Genomic DNA, 19,300 nt, shown 5'->3' on the forward strand with positions numbered 1-19,300 from the left:
CGTACCTTTTAGGTTACTTAGTCGGCTAGTAACATCCCAGCATTAACATCATCATCGTCGTCGTCGTCTTCATCATCACTCCCCGCAGGCTTCGTCGACGTCATCGTCGCAAGTTTCCTTTTCCCCCTCTGCCAAATCTTCCCATGTTCAAGCTTAGCTCAAGCTTAGCAAGTCTTTTCTTCTTTTTCTGTTTCTTTTCTCTATCTCTTTTCCTTTCCTTTCTTGCGATCCCTGACTACATCTCAAGGCAGCTGGCTCAATTACTATACTTACGCACAGATAATACATATATATATATATATATTTATTCCTATTCCATATTCTCTTCCTTGTTCGATCCATCTCGCCAGATAAGTTACCTCCCCCCGTATCTACGCCCCTGCTAGGATCTTCGCATCGCACGGTGACAATGACAATTGATTGAGTCGAATAGCTAAAGGACACTCTAATCTAAACAAATCTACAGGACGCGCTTCATAGGTTACAGGCACAAGCGTACGGGACTTCAAGGACGACTGCCGCGATGATAACTTCCGCGCCCAACTGGCACCCGCGTTGGCATGCCAAGCGGCACTCTCCGCTCCAACACGTCTATCATATGCACTTCATCAGTACTGTCCTCCAATCCACTGCTTCGATTTCCTCCATCCTCTCGGGGGTATTTCTCCGTCACCCTCCCCGGCCGCCCTTGCCCCATAGTCGCACTCCGTGCGCTATTAAGACGATCGTCAAAAATGTTCCGATAGCCAGTTATCGATGTCTTTCCTGAATGGGCGACCGAATCGCGTCGAGGTTCTAGCGGGTACGGCGGGGAATCTATAGGATGAGGGGGCCGATGGGAGGGTCTCCATTGGGTCTCGTCGTGAAGAGGGCGCGTGAAGGCCGGTCTCCGCATAGATCCAGGATTGTGAACAAGAGGTACTGATGGTAAACGCTCCAGTGAGTAAGCTGGCTGAAGTGGAGATCGAGGGGGCGTATGACTGGACTCTGGGCGAGAAGATGGCGATCGGGGTGAGGCTTCGGGGTCGAGAGAAGCAGCCGAAGTACGCGCCCAAAAGGCATAGGCACTGTTGTTTTCTGCAAGGGAAGACGGCACGCTGTGCTTTCTGGGGGAGGATGACACATAGGGACCACCACGAGGTGCTTCCCCTGTAGCTCGGTGGCTGGAACTTTCAGGAGGATTCAAGTATCGATTGTCAAAGGACGTCCCTTCCAAAGCGCTGGCACGGGGTTCTTGCTCGGTTCCGCTTCTCGATCCGGTCCGCATGCGTTCGATCGCCTCTAGCTCCCGTTTCGATAAACGCACGTTCTTCTGGCCCTGCACCTGCGCGCGTCGTATCCGGTCGAGAGCCTGATCTACTAGTCGCTCCTCCTTGTCCTTCATGGCTAACTGCACTGCATAAGCCACCGTGCTGTCCATGCTATCCTGTAGGTCGTAGTCCATCTCATCGACAGATGCCATTTCGTCTTCGTAGACCGCGTCATACTCTACCATTCGCCTCCGTCGCATCGATCCTCCAGCGATCTCCCGATTCGCTGCCTGCCTTGCCTGCGATATGCGCATATCTTGGCGACTGTATATATCGTCCTCCTCGCTGTCAAGCTCCTCAACCCTTAAGCTCCCATCCACCCACGGAGCCGCACGTCTCCTGGTTTGTCTCCCCACTCGTGCCCGCGGTGGTCTTCCCCATCGGGGCATACCGTAAGGAGTTCGCGGCCGACCACCTAGACCGCCTCCTCGGAAAAAGCATTCTCGATTGGTTTATCCATGAAAGCGGCATGGCCAAAGACGGCCACGCCGGTGGCTCCGATCAACCAGAGCACCGTAGCAATGGGTGAGGCCCAGAATCCTAGGGGAACCGCGACAAGCAGTAGCCCAGTGTACAGCTGGGAGGTGTTGAAGCGGGCAACGCCCAAATCGAGGTCTCGGCCCTGGAGCTTGCCGATTCCGTAAAGACCACCTGTCACGAAGATGATAACAAAGAGCAGGACCGGGTTGGTCAGCAAGCTGTAAATGCTGAGCATCACAAAGACGGCAGCATAATTGCTCGAGAAATAAGACAAGTTGTAGTTCACTCGGCTCTGAACCTCGCCGAAGTTGGCGGGCTTTGAGATACGCTTGACATCCAGGAATTCGGAAACAGGACGGAGATTGGCAAAGCGCGTGCTGAAGGATTGGGAGCGAACACTGTTAAAGCGGTCACCGAATCGCGAGGTGATCGCATCAATAGGAAACTGGAGGGGACTCATGTTGTAAAGTCCAGTGGATGGCGGAGACGATGTGAAAAGGAAGGAGTAGTAAACACAAACCGAGGTTGGGTAGAAGAATAGAGGCAGCACAAAGATGATGTGGGCAATAAGGATGAAAGATGAATTGCTTTGGTCAATACGAATGCAATGAGGTAGACAGACGATCAAGAGAGAGAAAAAGGGGGAAATGGCGAGAAGTCGGAGCAAGCCGTGGTGTACGTAGTGGACAGAAAGAGTTTCCGCAACTGAACGAATTGAAATGGCTTAGTTGGCCCAAACGCCCAAGCCCAGTCCTTTTCGGTCACCACCGGCGTGCGGAAAGCCAAGCATAGACACAGACCACAATAACCTCAGTACCATCAAAGCAATCACTGCTTCCCAAAGCGGCCGAAAAGAAGCCAAGAAATCCAAATTGGAGGACAAAGTGAAGTCAGGAAGTAACTTGCTAGGGAAGAGCACGAAAACAATTGAAGAAGAACGTTGGAAGACAGACAGAAGGCAGTGGATGCTCTAATAATAGAAATAGAGAGAAGAGAGATGCTGGATGCGGCTGCGCAGTGGGGGGCACTGCAAATGTCTTGTTGACATGCTAAGCTGGCCAAGGGCAATTAATCATCCTGTCTTTTGTTCTTTCTTTCTTCCCTCTTTTCACTTTGACCGTCTTTTTGGTCTTCGCCTCCGCCTTCAGTCCCTGGTAAGCAGCGTGTTCTTTTTCCGTCCAGGCACCGATAACGTACAGTAGCCGTTCCGTTGCCTGAAGCTGGGAACCTTTGGAGACAAAGAGGATCCAAAGTTGAGTAAGGTATCGAAGGGAAAAGAAGGGACTGAGACTCAATTTAAGCCGTTTAATTCCTCCTCTTCCTCCTTCTTTTCCCCTCAGAGCCCAGCCTCTAGAAATCGGAGAACCCTGGCCATTATGCACAGCACATATGTAAACTGGAGTACGGTATACTCACACATCAATCACACTTTTCTTGTTGCAGCTCGCTTCATTACGTGTGGTCCGAAGGGAATTACAGTGCAGTACAGTATCGTACATCGTCAGGGATTTTACCTATTTTCTATCTGACAGGTCAAAAGTGGTTCAATTCTAACCTTTATTGGTCCACGTCGCGCATATAAGCGAATTGTTCTCTTATAGTGGTAAGAAAAAAACCTGGTGCATACCTCTTCATACGTAGTAAGCTAACTTGACTACGCTCTTTCTTAGCAGAGTAGAAGACGCCGAACCTACATTTGAGTCGGAGGTGGAAGATGTCCTGCACTTCCTTTGCTGTGTAACATTGACTTACTACAAGAAACAGTCTAGGCGGTGTGATGCATGGCAGGTTATAAATGTACTACTGCACGTACTGTACTGTACATACATACATACACATGTACAGTACAGGAGCAGCGAGAGTAGATGACAGATAAGCCATTGAAGCAAATTTTCAATCTTCTTAATCTCATCTCGCTCGGATTCCTACAAGCAAGTATTCTTGAACCGGGCATAGCGGTAATGACCGCCCTAGTTTCCCATCATGAAGCCCTTCTCACTCCGTCTGCTATTCTTCGCTGCTCTGTTTGTCCTGTCTGCGGCTTGGACCAAAGAAGGTAAATTCTCCAATCGTATATATACAACTCAACCTATTGTTCCCTGTTAACATTGACGTCACCTTAGACCACGAAATCTTCCAGCTTCGTGAAGAAGTCATCTCTAAAGAAGGCGCCAATGTGACATTCTACGGTACGCCCTCCGCATTGTTTTCCCTTGTCTCCTACGCCATCAGTGTTGATTGACGAATCTAATACTTGTGTAGACGTCTTGGGCGTGAAACCGAATGCCAACCAAGACGAGTTGACTAAAGCCTACCGTCAGAAGTCAAAGCTCCTCCACCCTGACAAAGTAAGACGATCCTTCATCGCCAACAGCTCTAAGGACAAGTCACGGGCCAAGACCAACAAGGCAGGTGTCCATGTTAACAAGGGCCCCTCGAAACGTGAGATCGACGCGGCCGTCAAAGAAGCCCACGATCGCGCGGCCCGTCTGAACACCGTTGCCAACATTCTGCGTGGAGCTTCTCGGGAGCGTTATGACCACTTCCTGAAGAATGGTTTTCCGAAGTGGAAGGGTACCGGATACTACTACTCACGCTTTCGCCCAGGCTTGGGCTCCGTCCTGGTCGGGCTGTTTCTGGTCTTTGGGGGCGGTGCCCACTATGCCGCACTCGTGCTGAGCTGGAAGCGTCAGCGGGAATTCGTTGATCGGTACATTCGTCAAGCCCGCAGAGCTGCATGGGGCGACGAGTCGGGTGTCCGAGGTATCCCTGGACTGAATGGCGGTGTCGCTGCCGAATCAACCACGCCAACTCCGGAACCTGAGCCCAGTGCCGTGCCAATGAACCGACGCCAGAAGCGCATGATGGAGAGAGAAAACCGCAAAGAGGGCAAGAAAAGTGCTGGTCGAACCAACGGTCGCAGCTCGGGGACGGCAACGCCTACCAATGAGGCTATGGAGCCCACCGGCGAAAGGAAACGTGTCATCGCGGAAAATGGAAAAGTTCTCATCGTGGATTCGGTCGGCCATGTGTTCCTGGAGGACGAGACGGAAGATGGAGAACGCCAAGAGTTCCTCCTCGACGTCGACGAAATTCCACGCCCAACCTTCCGCGATACAATGGTGTTCCGGATGCCCGGCTGGGTCTACCACAAAACCCTCGGCCGAGTGCTTGGCTCATCCGACGCCGAGGGTAGCGATATAGATGAGCGCGAGGAGATGGCCGAGACAGCGCAAGATGCAGTTGAGGATGTGATTAGCTCCGCTACAACTTCCAACAAGGGCGCATCCAGGCGGAGGGCGAAGCGCACACAAAAGTCTTGATTTCTTGAATCAAAATTTGAGGGAATGAATCAAAGCCCAACATTCTTGCTTGCATTGTTCATCCGGCTGCGACCTTGTCAGACATTGAATAGATGCGCCAATGAATTGTATACTTATCATCCAACTCCGGCTGTTTGTATACGAGTACAACGTTCTGGAAATCTACAACTATAGTCATGTTCCTAGTAAGTGGTTCAAAAGCATTCTCTTTATAGAGCATTGCACAAGAATAAGCAGTATGTGATTATAACGGCGATCGTATGATTGCAGTCATTACCAAGAAAACTGTCAAAAGTTACACGCAAACAACCCGTGATTGCAAATTTCGATCGATTTATGGTCATCATCTTCGTAGTCATATTTAGTCGTCTCTAGATGTCCAAAGCTCATCGCAAATTCGGCGAAAGCGCAGTGGTGAGTAGAGTATACACGTTAGGTCCCATCAACAGTTTGGCGTCGTATCGGAAAAGGCAGAGGCTCGAGTCTAGGAGCTATATGAACATTTTGGCAATGTTGAACACTCCGCTGATATTGTCTGATAGGCCGGCCCCGCCAGGTCGCAGCGTCGATGCTCCTAGGAGGTTCTTTGGCAAACGAATACCGATCATGCCCAATAGCCTTTGCAGGACGCCAGTTGTCAGAAGTGGAATCACGAGCAGCGTCAGGACCTTGATAGGGTGCTCGCGTGCATATTTCCAGGCATCGCGAAAGATGCGCTGGATGATGTGAACTATCCGTGCGACAAAGCCTTCCCTGGGCCGTGCGCGTCGTGATGAGGAGGAGGAGAACACCGATGGGCTGGATCGTCCTGCACGATTGACACCACTGCCCAGGCTGAAAATTGACGGTGCGGAATGGCGGGCATTGTAGGACGAGTAAGTAGAACGTCGGGAAGGAGAGGAGCGTCGACGAGAGTGATGCCTGTGAGATGACGAGGAGGTCGGGGATTTTCCATCAAACCAGCCCATTGTTGATGATTTCCACTCAGCAATGGGGACTTGCCAGCAGCCAATGGAGCCTTGAAGAGGTGACTGTGCTCTTTGATCGCGCAGACTGTGTAATAAAATATGACGGTTGTTGATAAGGGGGAGGGCGTGATGGGTTGCCAGGTATAGATAGGATGAAAGACGAGAACAATCAATCAGCGAGAGGGACGTAGTGCCCTCTAGGACAGGAATGTGTTCTTTCTGAGATCTTTCTGAGATCGGATCGACAAGAGGGCGGGAGGCGCACAGAGCAGTCGCCGAGTCAATTGGGACTAGTCTGCTGCAGATGCACGAGTGTACTCTACTAGTATTAAATTCTAAGCAATCGTGGTCGCGATTATGGAGCTGATCTTGTCAGCATAGCCAAGACTGGGATTTAGGTATGCGTAGGATGCCTTGAGAAGGAATATTGTCATGTTCAATCCAAGTGGAGCAATAGAATGTTGCTAAGATACAAGTACATATGACTTTGGTGTAAATTGAAGAAGTTTATAAACCTGGTAGAAACACTGCACTGCTCAAGAGTCAAGAGACGGGCAAATCCGTCAGGGGCTGGGCTCCCCGTGGCCGTGGGCATTCCCGTCCGTGCCTGGTACGGTACTCCGTACTACCTAGATAGTAAGTATCATGAATATGTACTGTACAGTACCTGACAAAACGTACAAGGAGTAAGTCAGTCGTCTTTACCGTAATATTAGTAAGTGCCTCTGAGAGATAAGCCGGCTCAGCTCTCGCTGCCTTACACAAGAAGCTCAGGCACTCTAACGGCTGTCGACGTCATCAGTGGTCTTGGGCGGTTGACTCTTTCGTCGGTTCGATCACTTCAGTAACCACTTTTGCCTCAAGTCCACTAACATAGCTCATAGTGCAGAACAAGCCGGTGGCATTCGTCTACTAAGTTGAATCTCCTAAGCAAATTGACTGTAGCAAAGTATGGCTAGTGAGTGCATCCTAACAGATTTCAGCACATATTTGAGCAGAACGCATACTCACGTTTTCTCTTAGGACAGAGAGATCTTTGTAAGAGGGCCACCGCAAATTTGGACACACACTGCTAGCAGACTGACTTCGTCATTCATACAGATAAAGTTCTTGGGGTATCTCCTAAAGCAACACAACAAGAAATTCGCAATGCATACAAAAGGTGCGGCACGTTACTGATTTGTCTAAAGCCAGCACAACACTTACACATCTATAGAGAGTCACTGAAATCGCACCCCGACCGAGTGCCTGCCGATTCGGCTGAGAGACCAGCTCGGACTCGTAGGTTCCAAGAAATCAACGATGCTTATTACACATTATCGGATACATCACGTCGGCGAGAATACGATGCGACACGATTAGCAGATGGGGTGGATGAAGAATATGATATACCTCAAGGAGGTGCTGGCGGTTTCCCATGGTCCGCTTTCGGCTTCGGTTCCGCTGCTGATAGAGAGCAGCGGGCATCGGAGCAATTTGGCTCTGTCTTTGAGGAGATGCTACGCGAAGAGGGTCTTGCGAGTGATGCGACCGATGCTGATGGTCGCACGCAAACCCGTCCTACGTCGCGCTTCTGGTCCATTGTTGGCGGTATCAGTGGCGGCGCACTGGGGTTTATCATTGGTAATGCTCCCGGGGCGTTGGCCGGAGCTGTCGCGGGTAATCGACTGGGAGCGGTACGTGACGCAAAGGGAAAGAGTGTCTACGAGGTCTTTCTGGAGTTGCCTCAAACTGACCGTGCTCGGCTGTTGAGTGAATTGGCGGCCAAGGTATTCCAGACTACAATGGGCCGTTGAGAACATTGACATGTGACAATGCGGAGTGGGATACTCATCCCTGTGTGCAGCAGCCATATGCCCTCTTAAATTTATTCATTCTTCCTACAGTGTCAATGTGGGTAATAGTGTCTTCAGCCATACTGTCCTTGGTTACGGTTTTTTGGTACTTCAAATTTACGATTCTATTCGCTACAGCCTGTCTCACAATGCTGCTTAGGCACCACGTGAAGTGCCCAATAATCATTGTAAATTTGACATGTGAGACAATCTGTCTCCATCTGCCCTTGCTGGCCAATGCCGGAGCAAGGAAACCGGATAAAGTAACCTACAGTACGTAGGTAGGCCATCGAACTGGGGGACTTATCAAGGTTATCGATAAGCCATTAGGACCCACGTGGATCGACTGTCTCGACCTCGACTGTCTTCACACAGTGCAGCCTTGATGCCTGAGCTAGACCCCGCTATCACCTCCCCACTTCACCGCATGCGGCCTTCCACCCCTGAATTCGACCATTTCCACCCTCTTGTCGCTCTCGGGTGGCTGTTGAAAGTCTCCCCTTTCTACTCTTCGCTTTCCACACCAAGTTCACAAACCAAATCTCTTAATTGTGTTTGGCACCATGGCTGAAGGCGCAGGCGTATATCCATCTTTGCCGAATCGGCCTTTGCAGGGGACCATTTGTCTTTTCGATGTCGACAACACACTGTCCCTCCCGAGAAGGGTGAGCTACTCCCTCGATCTCAGAAGTTGTGCACTTGGATCACTTGATCTTGCTGTCTTTGATTCAAGCGACCGAGAGACTAATGATCGATCGCCTGTGACTAGGGTGCCACGCCAGAAATGCTGGAACTCCTCTCTCGACTCCGCCACAAGTGTGCTATCGGATATGTCAGTCCTTCAGATGGAAACTTGACCCTCAGCGATCTAATAATGCCTAGGTTGGTGGATCGGACTTCGCCAAGCAGCAAGAACAACTCGGCTCAGCTACAACAAACGTCACATCCCTCTTTGATTTTTGCTTCCCGGAGAACGGTCTGACTGCTTTCCGTCTTGGACAGCCGCTCGCTGGTACCAGCTTCATTGAGTGGATTGGAGAGGAAAGATACCAGGAGCTGGTCAACTTCTGCCTCAAATACATCGCGGACCTGAAGATTCCTAAGAAGCGCGGTACCTTCGTCGAGTTTCGCAACGGCATGATTAATGTCAGCCCTATTGGCAGAAACGCTAGCTTCGACGAGAGAAATGAGTTCCAAGCGTGCGTATCGCCTCAGGTCTAGCGGTCTGCATGCGAATCGAGCTTGACTGACTAATGGCCTCTTCATAGATACGATGATGTGCATCACATCCGTCGGGACTTGGTAGCAGCTCTCAAGAAGAAGTTCCCTGATTGGGGTCTCACGTGAGTCCTAGGATAGGCACCTCAACCCACCCTATGCTTCCTTGTTGCTAATCACACTGTTGGACTTAGCTACTCTATTGGCGGCCAGATCTCCTTCGATGTTTTCCCTACTGGCTGGGACAAAACCTACTGCCTGAAGCATGTCGCCGCTGAGAAGGAGATATCTGGCGTGGAGTACAAGACGATTCACTTCTTTGGAGACAAATGCTTCGAGGGAGGCAATGACTACGAGATCTACAGCGACCCTAGGACAATCGGTCATGCCGTCCAAAACCCCGATGACACCATGAAGTTATTAAAAGAGCTGTTCGAGCTATAGATGGGTTGAAGAAATGCTATGGTCTGGCTTTCTCCTGGAAAGTGATCTAGATGGTTTTGGGTAAAAGTGGGATAACTGAGCTCGCGGTTGGTACCGAGGAAAATATACTAATTGCTTCAGAGGCATGAATGCAAAAGACGGTTTGTACTGTACTGTACATGGTTGCTATGTGAAGTATAATTTGAATCAGTCACGGTTCTATTGTAAACTATGTATATCTCCACTCGTGAAGAAACATGCAGAGACGCCCACGCTTCTAGGAGCCGGAAAATCCCGGGGTTCTGGCATCTTGCGTGTTGGAATAGTCTCCCTGCTTTGACCGCAGAATGCCGTCGAAGGTGTGTAAATGGCGGTAATCACATGCAGGCAAAAAGGCGAGACCCGCCGTCCCCGACTTCGGGGTTTAGTCATCGTCAACCGGCACCTCATCATGCACCATCCTTCTTGACCTAGATCAGGCCCAGGCTCAGGCTCCTCTACCACGCGCTTTTGTGTGGCCATTACTTCTTTCGGTATCGCATAATTCCGTGTCAACATGGCGTCTCAAAAGACAGTTGCGGAGGTACCCCGTTCCATCCTGCCCCGTCTTACTTGGAACGGCTCTTCTGCTCGGACGACTATTGCACCCCCGACCACTCTTCCAGCAGCGCGCCAACAGAAGCAGCAATTGACACGCTCTTGGAACCAAGCTAGACGGCAGTCACACAGTCTAGCTGGCCTCTCTTCTTCCTCCCTCAGTCACTCCGCCACACCCCGGGCCACTGGCGCTTCGTCGGCGATCGCAAAGCGGTTCGCCTTGGCCCGCCACACAACGAGCCCTCCCGCTGTACAAAGCCTCGGCCATCCTATCCGCTATGACGGTGTCTATGTCGCCGCATTCAAGCCTGCTCGACGCGCTTTCCATGCTTCCACGGTCCGGCAACGAGATCATCATTTCGATACTCTGAAGTTCGTACAGCGGTTAAAGGATGAAGGGTTCAGTGAGGAGCAGGCTGTCGCCATGATGAGAGTCTTGAATGATATCATCGAAGAGTCGATCCAAAACCTTACCCGTACAATGGTTCTAAGAGAAGGTAGGGATTAATGGCAGAATTATGCAGATGACTAGGATGCTTATACCTTATCGTCATCCAGACACCGAACGATCGGCGTATACACAAAAAGTCGACTTCGCCAAGCTCCGCTCCGAATTGCTAAATGCAGACTCGACCGAAGCGCAACTGACGCGCTCGTCGCACGAGAAGATTGCTGCAGACCTGGCCAAGCTCAACTCGCGCCTCCGTGACGAGATTGGACGCACACAGGCGTCTGTGCGCCTGGATTTGAACCTCGAGAAAGGCAGGATTCGTGAAGAAGCGAATGGACAGGAAATGCGCATCAAGGAGACAGAAACACGGATCGAGCAGGAGGTTGCCGGCTTAAGGGAGCGGGTGGAAGCAGTCAAATTCTCCACTCTACAATGGCTCATGTAAGATCTCGCAAGTCTTTGCTGCGGGAAGTATGGTATACTGACATATGTGCTCTAGGGGTGTCTGCACCGGTACCGCTGCACTCATTTTGGGTGCCTGGCGTCTTTTTATGTGAGAATTTTAGCGCACTTGGAGGATTGCATTACTGCAAACTCAAAACTTGTATTATAGCAACTGTTTGTTCACTATGTTTGTTTCATGAGCATGTTGGACAATTCCTGTTGAGCCGAGAAATCTAACTTTGCTTTGCTGTAACAGCCAAAGGTGGTGATTTTGGCGCCAGTGAAGCCTTAGCAGTATCTGAGGCTAGTGATTTCACAGGACGTGCTACATCAAGCAACTAGCGGGCTCGATTGACTCGAAATCAACATCAATCTAGTAACCTAGTCGGTTCCGAGTGCGTTAACGTGAATAGTTGTTGTACAGCCCCAAGAGGCTTCTGTCAAGACTGGCAACCTGTTAAGCTCAGGGCTCCAGCCACTGGTGATGACGGGGGCGATAGCATTGAGAGGGAAAGCTAGATCCTAGAGGCAATAGGTTTGGGGACGCGGGGGTGCTCATTAGCAAAATTACGATGCTTGAGCGCCTCCCTCCTCAACTTCGCATAACAGTCATTGTTGTGGGAGCTGGACTGAATGTTCGGTATTGACCCGGGAAGTGGACCGAAAAGCAGGACTACACTACAGCTTGGAAGGATGCCATCAATATGCATGATCGGTAGCTCATAGGTCCGTCCGTCTTGTCAACGTCTTGAGGCTATTGCATAACTACGTTTCACATAAGCGTGTAAACAGACCAGCTCGCCTGTGACATGGGAGGGCTTGATATTGACACATCGACAGCAGAACCAGCGAACATGGGGCGGTTGGGCACTTCAAATTGCTACAAGCCCTGTCTCGTGAAAGCCCCACATTCGAGGGGATTGCTGTTAATCTGCGACATAGTATTGTCGATTGCTCCACTCTAGATGCAGTACTGAATCGGGGCACGACCACACATCAGGCCCCGAAATCCGAAGATTGCTTGTTCATCCACTAAATTCAGAACTTTCAAACCGGCAAGGCTACGAATTCATTAACGCCACACTTCTCTGCTAAGCGGCCTCGCTTCTCAAGAACCTCGCGACTTCACCTGCGGCATCCATGTGGGTACTGTTGGCTTTCCTGAACAGGCATCGCCATAAATCGTCTTTCTGGACAAGTTCACCACCCAACGGGCCGCTCGCCATCATTTTGGAAAGAGGCGCATCCTGAATCTCAAGAGAATTTGCCGCATCAATTGCTGTCTCTGTCAGCGTGGTGCTTGCAATCCCATGGGCGCCATTTACTGGAAACTCTGATGGCCTCTCTTCTTGCCGTTCCTCCTTTTGCATGATATGGGCTAGACGACGCGACACAGACAGATCATAAATCGACTCCTCAACAGTGTTAGAGACCAGATACATCCAAACGGTTGTTGGTCGATGCTGGCCTATGCGATGTACGCGGGCAATGGCTTGAAGCTCGATTGCTGTATTGACCAAGGGTTCACAAAATATGACATTTGTCGCACAAATAAGATTAAGCCCAGATGAATGGGCTCGGGCATGCAGGAGAAAGCATTCCAGCTAGAAAAAGGCGACTGTCAGCATTGGGATTGTGAGATTCATAGCGTGCGTACAACTCAGGTATGGCTCTCACCGCAGGGTCACTCTTGAAATTTTGTATTCCATCTTTACTGTCAACACTGCTGAACCCAATCTTGAACCGGGACAAGGCAGATGCTAGAATTTCAAGGAAATTCTTGTACTGGGAAAACACCACTGACTTAGCCCCAGGATCGTGCTCACGGAGCCACAGTATGTGACGAGCCAAAGTATCGATCTTGGTGCCAAAAGAAGAATTCAAATCGATATTTTTGATCTCGTTTAGCGTACTCGAGCTGATATCATGGTAGATTGAGTTTGTGGAAGCCGGTCGCTCAGACATGGCCTTGGTCGGTGCCTTTTCTTCTTGCACAACATATTCTTGAGGCTTGTATGTGATCTGGTGGAAATCGTTCGCTTTCAACCTTCTTTTACATGTAGGACAAGTCCGATGCTGACGCCACCATATGCCCAAACAATGTTGACAATAGCGATGGCCACATACAGTCAAAACACCTTATAGATGTAAGTAAAACTTGGCTCCAACTAGTCAGAGGATGCCGTAACTCACCAATCTCAAAGCCTGACTGGCATATCACGCATATTCTTGTGGACTCATCCACGCTCGGTTCGTCTCGAAGATGGATCAAATAGCGGTGCTTTGCGCGCAAAGCCGATATTCTTCCATCAACAAGATTCTCCTGAGTGAGCTTTGCCTCGAAGGTGGCCTCATCTAAGGGCTTTCCAACGCTCTCCTCGTCGAACGGAGCCACGGTGTCAGAGATTTGCTGTAATTGGCGATAGTACTCGAGGCGATAATTCATCGTGTCCCGAAACATCTCAACCTCTCTCTCCAGGCTTGAAATAACCTTGGAATGTTCTGCAGCCATAGCACTGGCATTCTTCAACACCAAACTGGTGATTTCCATTTCGGCCCGCGCCCGAGTGCTTCCCTCAGTTGCCTGCCATTCAAGGGATGTGGTCAAGCTGCGAAGCTCACTGATAATACCGCGAAGAGAGCCCAATTGAGGATCGGGCTTCATACGACTTCGCATGTTCATAATATTCAGAAACAGCTCTGGTGATGGGCCCTCGCACTTTTGGGCCTGAGCGACTCCGCCTTTGACTTCATGAGCAATAAGCACGTTCCTCTGCCCAGTCAGGCAGTCGTGGCGATCAGCGAACATGGCGCGTAGTGCCTCCATATAAACGTACATTTCATCTTGATGTTTGGTGGACTTTTCGTATTCGTTGCCTTGAAGCTCCGATTCATCCTCCTGGTCAATGAGCGACTGGGAAAGAAGATGAACCATGGTCTGACGCCACTCGTCGTATTGTGCAGCATGTTTATTCATAGCCTCGCAGAAATCTTCGAATTTCTCGAGCACACGGCGAGCCTCTACGCCTGTGTTATATATATGAGGTTTCATCTCGGGTATGGCCACATATCGCTTGTTGCGCAGCATCTCCCTGATTATTCTCATGTGATTTCCTACCTTCTTAGACACATCCTTCAAAATTTCTTTCCGGATGGACTTGGCAGTGGCATACGCCTCCTCTTCCTGTTGCTCGAGAGATTTGAATTCATCAGACTCAGGGTCAGTGAGCTTGAGGTCCGATTTGATCTGATAGTACGCATTGCCCATGAAGAATACACCCATATGCTGGACTTCGAGAGCAGCGCGAAGCCTCTGTCGGTAGGCACCTATGCGATTACTCTTGTCCGAATCTTCACTATCGTCATTGGTTGCCAGCTCATTCGATGCCGTTTCTTGATCAGCGCCCAAGTTCGATACTTGAAGTCTCTGGATCTCTGTTTGCAGTCGACCTCGACAATCGTTGACGATTGCACTCGCTCTCTCAAAGCAAGTCCTCCACAACTCAAGTGCTTCTCGTTTTCGCATAGCATTCTCCAGCAATTGCCCACGACGCATTCGCAATAAGAGACGTTCACGTTCTTGGGCGTGTATTCTCACGTCGTTTTCATCAATCATAACCTCTAAAACTTCTTGGACTGAGCGTAACGGACCGTTAGTGCCAGCGGTAAATCCTCGACCGCGATTGGGATGAAGACACGTCTGGCGAAGCCTGGCCAGCCAACTCCTCATTCTCTCAATGACTGACGAGTCATTAGGATTCCAGTGTTCGTGGATAGGTGCGCCTGAAATATCAAGCCCACACTCTTCGCACATTTCCTCATATAACTGTCTGTAATGTTGCTCTTCAACTGCATTAAAAGGTATTGTGATGACAAACCTTTTCTGAGGTGGTATGCGGAGCTCCCCTCGGATGCGATCTTTGCTATTCCTCAGAGCAATAGTTTGAGTGATACGCGTCAGAACAGGGCGAAATGACCGGCATAACCTATTCCAAATAGAACCACAAAAAGGATCATAGCGCAGAAATAGAAGAAGGCCGAGGAGGTCTGTGATGTCCTTGCGTATAGGGGTCCCAGTCACAGCCCAGGCCAACTGGCGCGGAATCAAACGAGCAACTTTGGCTGCATTACTGACGCCACTCTCTATCATCTGGGCTTCATCCAGACATACTCGCCACCAATGAATTTGAACAAGAGGCGTCTTCCGTGGCTCGAACCTTTTTTCATGCCGGAGATTTCGCTGCGGAGCATTTCCAGAAAAATGAATCTCTCGAGCAAGAACATTATAGGTCGTGAGCACGACATCGTGATCAGCCACCATATCAACCAAACCACTTTCTGGTAGTTCATGGTGACGGTTGATACCCTCATAGTGAAAGACACGAAGACTCGGAGCGTGTAGCAAGATCTCCTCCTTCCACTGGTCGAGAATCGCAGGTGGCGTTATAATCAGAGTTGCACGGGAGGGTCTCAAGCCACCAGTGGGGCTTGGACATTGGGTCTCAGATAGTAATTCTCGACGGTGGAGGCACATTAGACTGATCATTTCGACCGTCTTACCCAGGCCCATTTCTTCAGCCAGAATACCGCCCCGTAAGACTGTCCTCTGTGCAGAAATATCTGTGGTCACAATCATGAGGAGATGGCTCGCATAACAGCACTTCCCATCCGCATCTGTGATACGAATGAAGGAAGCTGGCAGATCACTATTAGAGTCCAACTCAGTAGGGATTACCTGTCCATCGGGGCATAATTTGACGCCCTCCCTCTGCAAGAGCCACCTGACGGTCCGTCTCTGAAAGGGGTAGAGCTGACACTCTGTCAGGGCGCATTTGATCTCAGCTGAGCCCGTGGGCGTATCAGGTGGTACATGAACATTCTCGTAGAAATCGCGTGGTGACCAGCTTGCCTCCTGCGTGTGTGCTGTGTGCTTCATGAGCGAACCGTCACTCTGTCTCAGAACATACCTCGAAAAGACCCTGGATGAGGTACGAGATAGACTTCTGGCATCTATAATATCTGTCGAGTCCTTCCAAAGGATGGCGATTTCCAGTCTGAAGGACTTCCCATCAGGAAGCCGATGCAAGGTTGCCTGGTAGCACACAGACGGCGCACTCTTGAAAAATCGATCGGCGCAGGGCAAGCTTCCTATCAATCCGCCATCAATGGCATCAATGAGCTTGCGGTCGGTGATCCTATCTGAGAAGATTACTTCCTGTCCCGCCACTGCTAGCAACTTCAGCTGAAGGTTGCCAGATTTGTCATCATTCACAGTGGTATCAGAATGAACAAAAGGGGCAGTGGCTGTCTGCACGACAACAGGAAGGCGTGACACATATTCAAATGAATGCAGTAATCTTTCTGCACTTCCTAAGTGAGCGAAGTTCTATTTGATGAAGCTTTTAGCAAACTCAACCTCATGAGGCCATGTTAGGTCACGCTTGTATTTGGATTTGACGATCACCTACCAATCCGATATAACATCGTGCTAGCGGAATATAACCCAGCGGGATTTCTGGTTTCAGAATTTCATTGAGTTTTCTTAGACTCTGAGGTGCTAAAGATAGCTTGAGTCGCTTATTTAGTGGTTCAGAATGTTCAATGCTGCAGCTGGTTCTCATAAAGGCAGCAACCAGAGTATCTGGGACAAGGCCTGGAGTTCTTGGTCAGCGGTGAACCCAGATAGGAAAGAGCAAGCCCCAGGCTACCTGAATAATGAAGTTCTGTTTTTACCGTAGCCATGCTATCTTCTTGCTATACATATCTCAATTGCCACAGTATGATAAGTTAATCTGATGGAACTCTCTAGGAGGCGACAGAAGAGCTGTCTTATCAGTCAAACTCACGTGCCGATAAGAACTGTCCATCTGAAGTATCTAAACAGTGAAATCTATTATACACAAAGAACCTTATAGCTTAGATCAACTTATTTGGTACAAGGAAAGAATGGGCCAGTGATTTATGACACTTCAAAGATTTTTAATTCCCTGTGTCATAAACCACACTGCCGTTAACCGCGTGTACTTCCCGACTATAGGAGACACCATCAGCGTCGCTCTCAAAGACGTCTTTTGTCTCGCCATACGAAGCACTATTGTTTGAAGTTGATTGGTAGAATGCCGTGCCCATTTGCTCGGTGTGCAAGTTCAGAGGGCCTGAGGTAAGAGTGTATGTTGAGATCCCTAGGCCTTCTGTAGCTTCAATGTCAAGACCTCTGCGCATCCAAGCACTTATAGTAAGCCCATCGTCCAGATTGTAAGTCTGGTTGCAAAGTAAAGGATAATCAAATGTGACATCGTTGAGTACTTTGCTTCCTATGAGCTGGTTACGGCCAGAAGTATGCTGGAGGTTACTCTGGCTCAGACCTTGCTGGTTCAAAGTTCCATAGTTCGAGTAGGAAAGGTTCTGACTCCACGCATGATCGGTAGACTGGACTGTAAAGGTTCTCTGCGCTGTTATGGAGTAAATCAATGTCTCATTCCCTCCAGCTGCATTCTGCACAAGGTTGCGCGTCGCTGTGAATTTTGGTGGCGGAGCTATTGAGATTGGCTTGCGACCAGGAGAAAACTGGGGTGCGGATTCATCCAGGTACAAGAAGATAGTTCCAGTCACGATCCAATAGGACCCAACAGTATCAGAGAATGTGACAGCTCCGCCTTCAGAAATGTTGAGACCTGTGACCCTGATTTCGAAAGAATGGGTCTTGTTGTCCAGCAGTATGGGTAACCACGGGGTGATGTCGATTTCTGGCTGCCTCAAGTCGAAGGCGTCAATGCCAACAATCGGACGCCAGAAACCCGGCGCGACACCACCAGTAAAAATGATAGGAAATGGCCAAACCACCCCTGCCATCATGCCATCGATATAGAGTTGTACCTCGCGAAAGGGAGAGTATCCGTACAGCTCCCCGATGGTATTATCGAAAGACCACGAGTCGGATGTAAAGACGTTCGACCACCAAAATTCTTCTGTTGATTGACCAGTGGCGGCGATTGAAACGACAGCACGTGAGGTATTCGGAGGGAATCGGTGAAGTACAGTCGCATTGTCCGATGGAAGCTCAAAGTCGCTGGACGCATTCTGCACTGACCTTCTCGCAGAGATAGGCAAGATGGCATCTGGCGTCTTTACATTGTCCTCGTAGGAGAAATAGGCTGTCAATGTTGTGTTGTAATGCCCAGTATAGACATCAGTGATGATATTTCCTAGGTCAAATATTATCTTTTGCTTCTCTTTCCAGAGGGTGTTGAATTGTGACATGTCTTTGAGATAGGTCCAAACAATGCCATCGCTGGTTGGTTCCGCAGTTGATGTGCGCCACAATTCAGTATCACCAAGATAAAAAATCGCAAGACGATCATATTGCCTGCCCTTAGAGGTGACAGTAAGGTTGATGTGAACGGTGTCAAATTTGCAGCGAGGAGGCTCATAGAATCTATGCACGTCCAGTTCAGTGCTGTCTCTCGTCGATCTGCAAGAGACTCCTTACTCACCCGACATAGGGCAGAGAATAACTATTCCCAAAGTCGTAATCCACTAAGACGCGCTCTTCTCCTGCACATTGATGGTGCCCATCACTTGCAACGGAAATGGGTTGATACACTTCAAAGACTTCTAAAAGAGCGCAAGCTTGGTGGTAGTAGGAAAAAAGCCCTATCCAAAGGACGGGATGGAGAAACAACCGCATGGCGATACCGCGTGTGGGATCACCGACAGATCAGCCTAGTTCTCGTAGCCCACTGAAAAGATCTAAAAACAAATGTCTTCTTTGGGTGGTGAGCAATATACCTGTACCACACTGCTTGAAGCCGCCGTTGCGCGCTACGAGGGGGGTTATTTGTACTTGTACTGTACGGAGTATTCCGTACTGTCCTCTGCAATCAGTGGCGAGGCACGTTCATTGTGCAAGGTGCCGATTGCATGAGGAACACGCAATCCAATCTATAGCGAGCGGGTTGTAGCAAGGAGAGAGCAGGTGCTAGCCTGCTTCTTCTGGTCCTTCAATTTGCCCATCGTGAGATAGTACGGAGTGGAAACCAGTAGGAATGATGACAGGTGAGGGGAAAGCTACTCGTTCATTTATCAACATGCACATCGCGTCTGTGGTAGTGACTATCCCTGCCGGAATCCGACGGTGAGCCGAGAGCGGGTAAAGGAAGTGGTCCTGGTGCCAATATCAACACCTACCGAGCTCATAGATCCAGATATGGCATACAGTGCCTTGGATGTACAGTACTGTAGATATAGTGTA

General features: G+C 49.7%; 10 protein-coding genes across 10 annotated transcripts; 5 read left to right on the top strand and 5 right to left on the bottom strand.

Moving 5' to 3' along the window:
• The first annotated feature begins 67 nt into the window (after positions 1-67).
• On the top strand, positions 68-446 carry BO86DRAFT_48943 (uncharacterized protein). The gene has a single exon (XM_025677424.1). The coding sequence runs from the start codon at positions 144-146 to the stop codon at positions 384-386; it is 243 nt and encodes an 80-aa protein (XP_025529277.1). The 5' UTR covers positions 68-143; the 3' UTR covers positions 387-446.
• On the bottom strand, positions 446-2,034 carry BO86DRAFT_48994 (uncharacterized protein). The gene has a single exon (XM_025677425.1). It carries the CDS (start codon positions 1,697-1,699, stop codon positions 506-508), a length of 1,194 nt encoding a protein of 397 aa, XP_025529278.1. The 5' UTR covers positions 1,700-2,034; the 3' UTR covers positions 446-505.
• BO86DRAFT_309408 (putative COPII vesicles protein Yip3) lies at positions 1,726-2,250 on the bottom strand (the record flags this gene model as incomplete). Its single annotated transcript, XM_025667813.1, has 1 exon — positions 1,726-2,250. One exon carries the CDS (start codon positions 2,248-2,250, stop codon positions 1,726-1,728), a length of 525 nt encoding a protein of 174 aa, XP_025529279.1.
• A 1,324-nt stretch (positions 2,251-3,574) lies between these two features.
• On the top strand, positions 3,575-5,424 carry BO86DRAFT_387985 (putative endoplasmic reticulum DnaJ domain protein Erj5). The gene is made up of 3 exons (XM_025671741.1): positions 3,575-3,846; positions 3,914-3,979; positions 4,053-5,424. Exons 1-3 carry the CDS (start codon positions 3,774-3,776, stop codon positions 5,111-5,113), a joined length of 1,200 nt encoding a protein of 399 aa, XP_025529280.1. The 5' UTR covers positions 3,575-3,773; the 3' UTR covers positions 5,114-5,424.
• Positions 5,305-6,560, bottom strand: BO86DRAFT_335691 (uncharacterized protein). Its single transcript, XM_025668885.1, has one exon. It carries the CDS (start codon positions 6,079-6,081, stop codon positions 5,605-5,607), a length of 477 nt encoding a protein of 158 aa, XP_025529281.1. The 5' UTR covers positions 6,082-6,560; the 3' UTR covers positions 5,305-5,604.
• Positions 6,561-6,929: 369 nt separating this feature from the next.
• BO86DRAFT_387986 (putative DnaJ chaperone (Caj1)) lies at positions 6,930-8,015 on the top strand. Its single transcript, XM_025671742.1, has 4 exons — positions 6,930-7,039; positions 7,105-7,119; positions 7,183-7,243; positions 7,298-8,015. The coding sequence occupies exons 1-4, from the start codon at positions 7,033-7,035 to the stop codon at positions 7,875-7,877; spliced, it is 663 nt and encodes a 220-aa protein (XP_025529282.1). The 5' UTR covers positions 6,930-7,032; the 3' UTR covers positions 7,878-8,015.
• Positions 8,016-8,229: 214 nt separating this feature from the next.
• sec53 (phosphomannomutase SEC53) lies at positions 8,230-9,765 on the top strand. Its single transcript, XM_025671743.1, has 5 exons — positions 8,230-8,581; positions 8,686-8,748; positions 8,799-9,115; positions 9,185-9,259; positions 9,329-9,765. Exons 1-5 carry the CDS (start codon positions 8,480-8,482, stop codon positions 9,576-9,578), a joined length of 807 nt encoding a protein of 268 aa, XP_025529283.1. The 5' UTR covers positions 8,230-8,479; the 3' UTR covers positions 9,579-9,765.
• Positions 9,766-10,001: 236 nt separating this feature from the next.
• On the top strand, positions 10,002-11,406 carry BO86DRAFT_387990 (CCDC90 family protein). The gene is made up of 3 exons (XM_025671744.1): positions 10,002-10,651; positions 10,713-11,046; positions 11,105-11,406. Exons 1-3 carry the CDS (start codon positions 10,114-10,116, stop codon positions 11,160-11,162), a joined length of 930 nt encoding a protein of 309 aa, XP_025529284.1. The 5' UTR covers positions 10,002-10,113; the 3' UTR covers positions 11,163-11,406.
• Positions 11,407-12,028: 622 nt separating this feature from the next.
• Positions 12,029-16,816, bottom strand: BO86DRAFT_408657 (putative SNF2 family helicase/ATPase). The gene is made up of 5 exons (XM_025674358.1): positions 16,758-16,816; positions 16,518-16,702; positions 13,243-16,435; positions 12,727-13,187; positions 12,029-12,653 (listed from the first exon to the last, which is right to left on the bottom strand). The coding sequence occupies exons 1-5, from the start codon at positions 16,789-16,791 to the stop codon at positions 12,141-12,143; spliced, it is 4,386 nt and encodes a 1,461-aa protein (XP_025529285.1). The 5' UTR covers positions 16,792-16,816; the 3' UTR covers positions 12,029-12,140.
• A 212-nt stretch (positions 16,817-17,028) lies between these two features.
• BO86DRAFT_455165 (uncharacterized protein) lies at positions 17,029-18,736 on the bottom strand (the record flags this gene model as incomplete). The annotated part of the gene is made up of 2 exons (XM_025677093.1): positions 17,029-18,484; positions 18,543-18,736. 2 exons carry the CDS (start codon positions 18,734-18,736, stop codon positions 17,029-17,031), a joined length of 1,650 nt encoding a protein of 549 aa, XP_025529286.1.
• Positions 18,737-19,300: the final 564 nt, after the last annotated feature.

Source organism: Aspergillus japonicus (genome assembly GCF_003184785.1).
Source record: "Aspergillus japonicus CBS 114.51 unplaced genomic scaffold BO86scaffold_14, whole genome shotgun sequence".
NCBI lineage: Eukaryota > Fungi > Ascomycota > Eurotiomycetes > Eurotiales > Aspergillaceae > Aspergillus > Aspergillus japonicus.

Bases quoted from the DNA above. Each gene is read 5' to 3' on its own strand.
- BO86DRAFT_48994 (XM_025677425.1), bottom strand. From the start codon at position 1,699: ATGCCCCGATGGGGAAGACCACCGCGGGCACGAGTGGGGAGACAAACC.
- BO86DRAFT_387990 (XM_025671744.1), top strand. From the start codon at position 10,114: ATGGCGTCTCAAAAGACAGTTGCGGAGGTACCCCGTTCCATCCTGCCC. The intron at 10,652-10,712 runs GTAGGGATTAAT...ATCGTCATCCAG, and splicing joins TACAATGGTTCTAAGAGAAG to ACACCGAACGATCGGCGTAT. The intron at 11,047-11,104 runs GTAAGATCTCGC...TATGTGCTCTAG, and splicing joins TCCACTCTACAATGGCTCAT to GGGTGTCTGCACCGGTACCG.
- BO86DRAFT_387986 (XM_025671742.1), top strand. The intron at 7,244-7,297 runs GTGCGGCACGTT...ACACATCTATAG, and splicing joins ATTCGCAATGCATACAAAAG to AGAGTCACTGAAATCGCACC.
- BO86DRAFT_387985 (XM_025671741.1), top strand. From the start codon at position 3,774: ATGAAGCCCTTCTCACTCCGTCTGCTATTCTTCGCTGCTCTGTTTGTC. The intron at 3,847-3,913 runs GTAAATTCTCCA...ACGTCACCTTAG, and splicing joins TGCGGCTTGGACCAAAGAAG to ACCACGAAATCTTCCAGCTT. The intron at 3,980-4,052 runs GTACGCCCTCCG...ATACTTGTGTAG, and splicing joins CGCCAATGTGACATTCTACG to ACGTCTTGGGCGTGAAACCG.
- BO86DRAFT_335691 (XM_025668885.1), bottom strand. From the start codon at position 6,081: ATGGGCTGGTTTGATGGAAAATCCCCGACCTCCTCGTCATCTCACAGG.
- sec53 (XM_025671743.1), top strand. From the start codon at position 8,480: ATGGCTGAAGGCGCAGGCGTATATCCATCTTTGCCGAATCGGCCTTTG. The intron at 9,116-9,184 runs GTGCGTATCGCC...GCCTCTTCATAG, and splicing joins GAGAGAAATGAGTTCCAAGC to ATACGATGATGTGCATCACA. The intron at 9,260-9,328 runs GTGAGTCCTAGG...TGTTGGACTTAG, and splicing joins TTCCCTGATTGGGGTCTCAC to CTACTCTATTGGCGGCCAGA.
- BO86DRAFT_408657 (XM_025674358.1), bottom strand. From the start codon at position 16,791: ATGGCTACGGTAAAAACAGAACTTCATTATTCAG. The intron at 16,436-16,517 runs GTAGGTGATCGT...TTCATCAAATAG, and splicing joins CACGATGTTATATCGGATTG to AACTTCGCTCACTTAGGAAG. The intron at 13,188-13,242 runs GTGAGTTACGGC...TACATCTATAAG, and splicing joins CCAGTCAGGCTTTGAGATTG to GTGTTTTGACTGTATGTGGC.
- BO86DRAFT_48943 (XM_025677424.1), top strand. From the start codon at position 144: ATGTTCAAGCTTAGCTCAAGCTTAGCAAGTCTTTTCTTCTTTTTCTGT.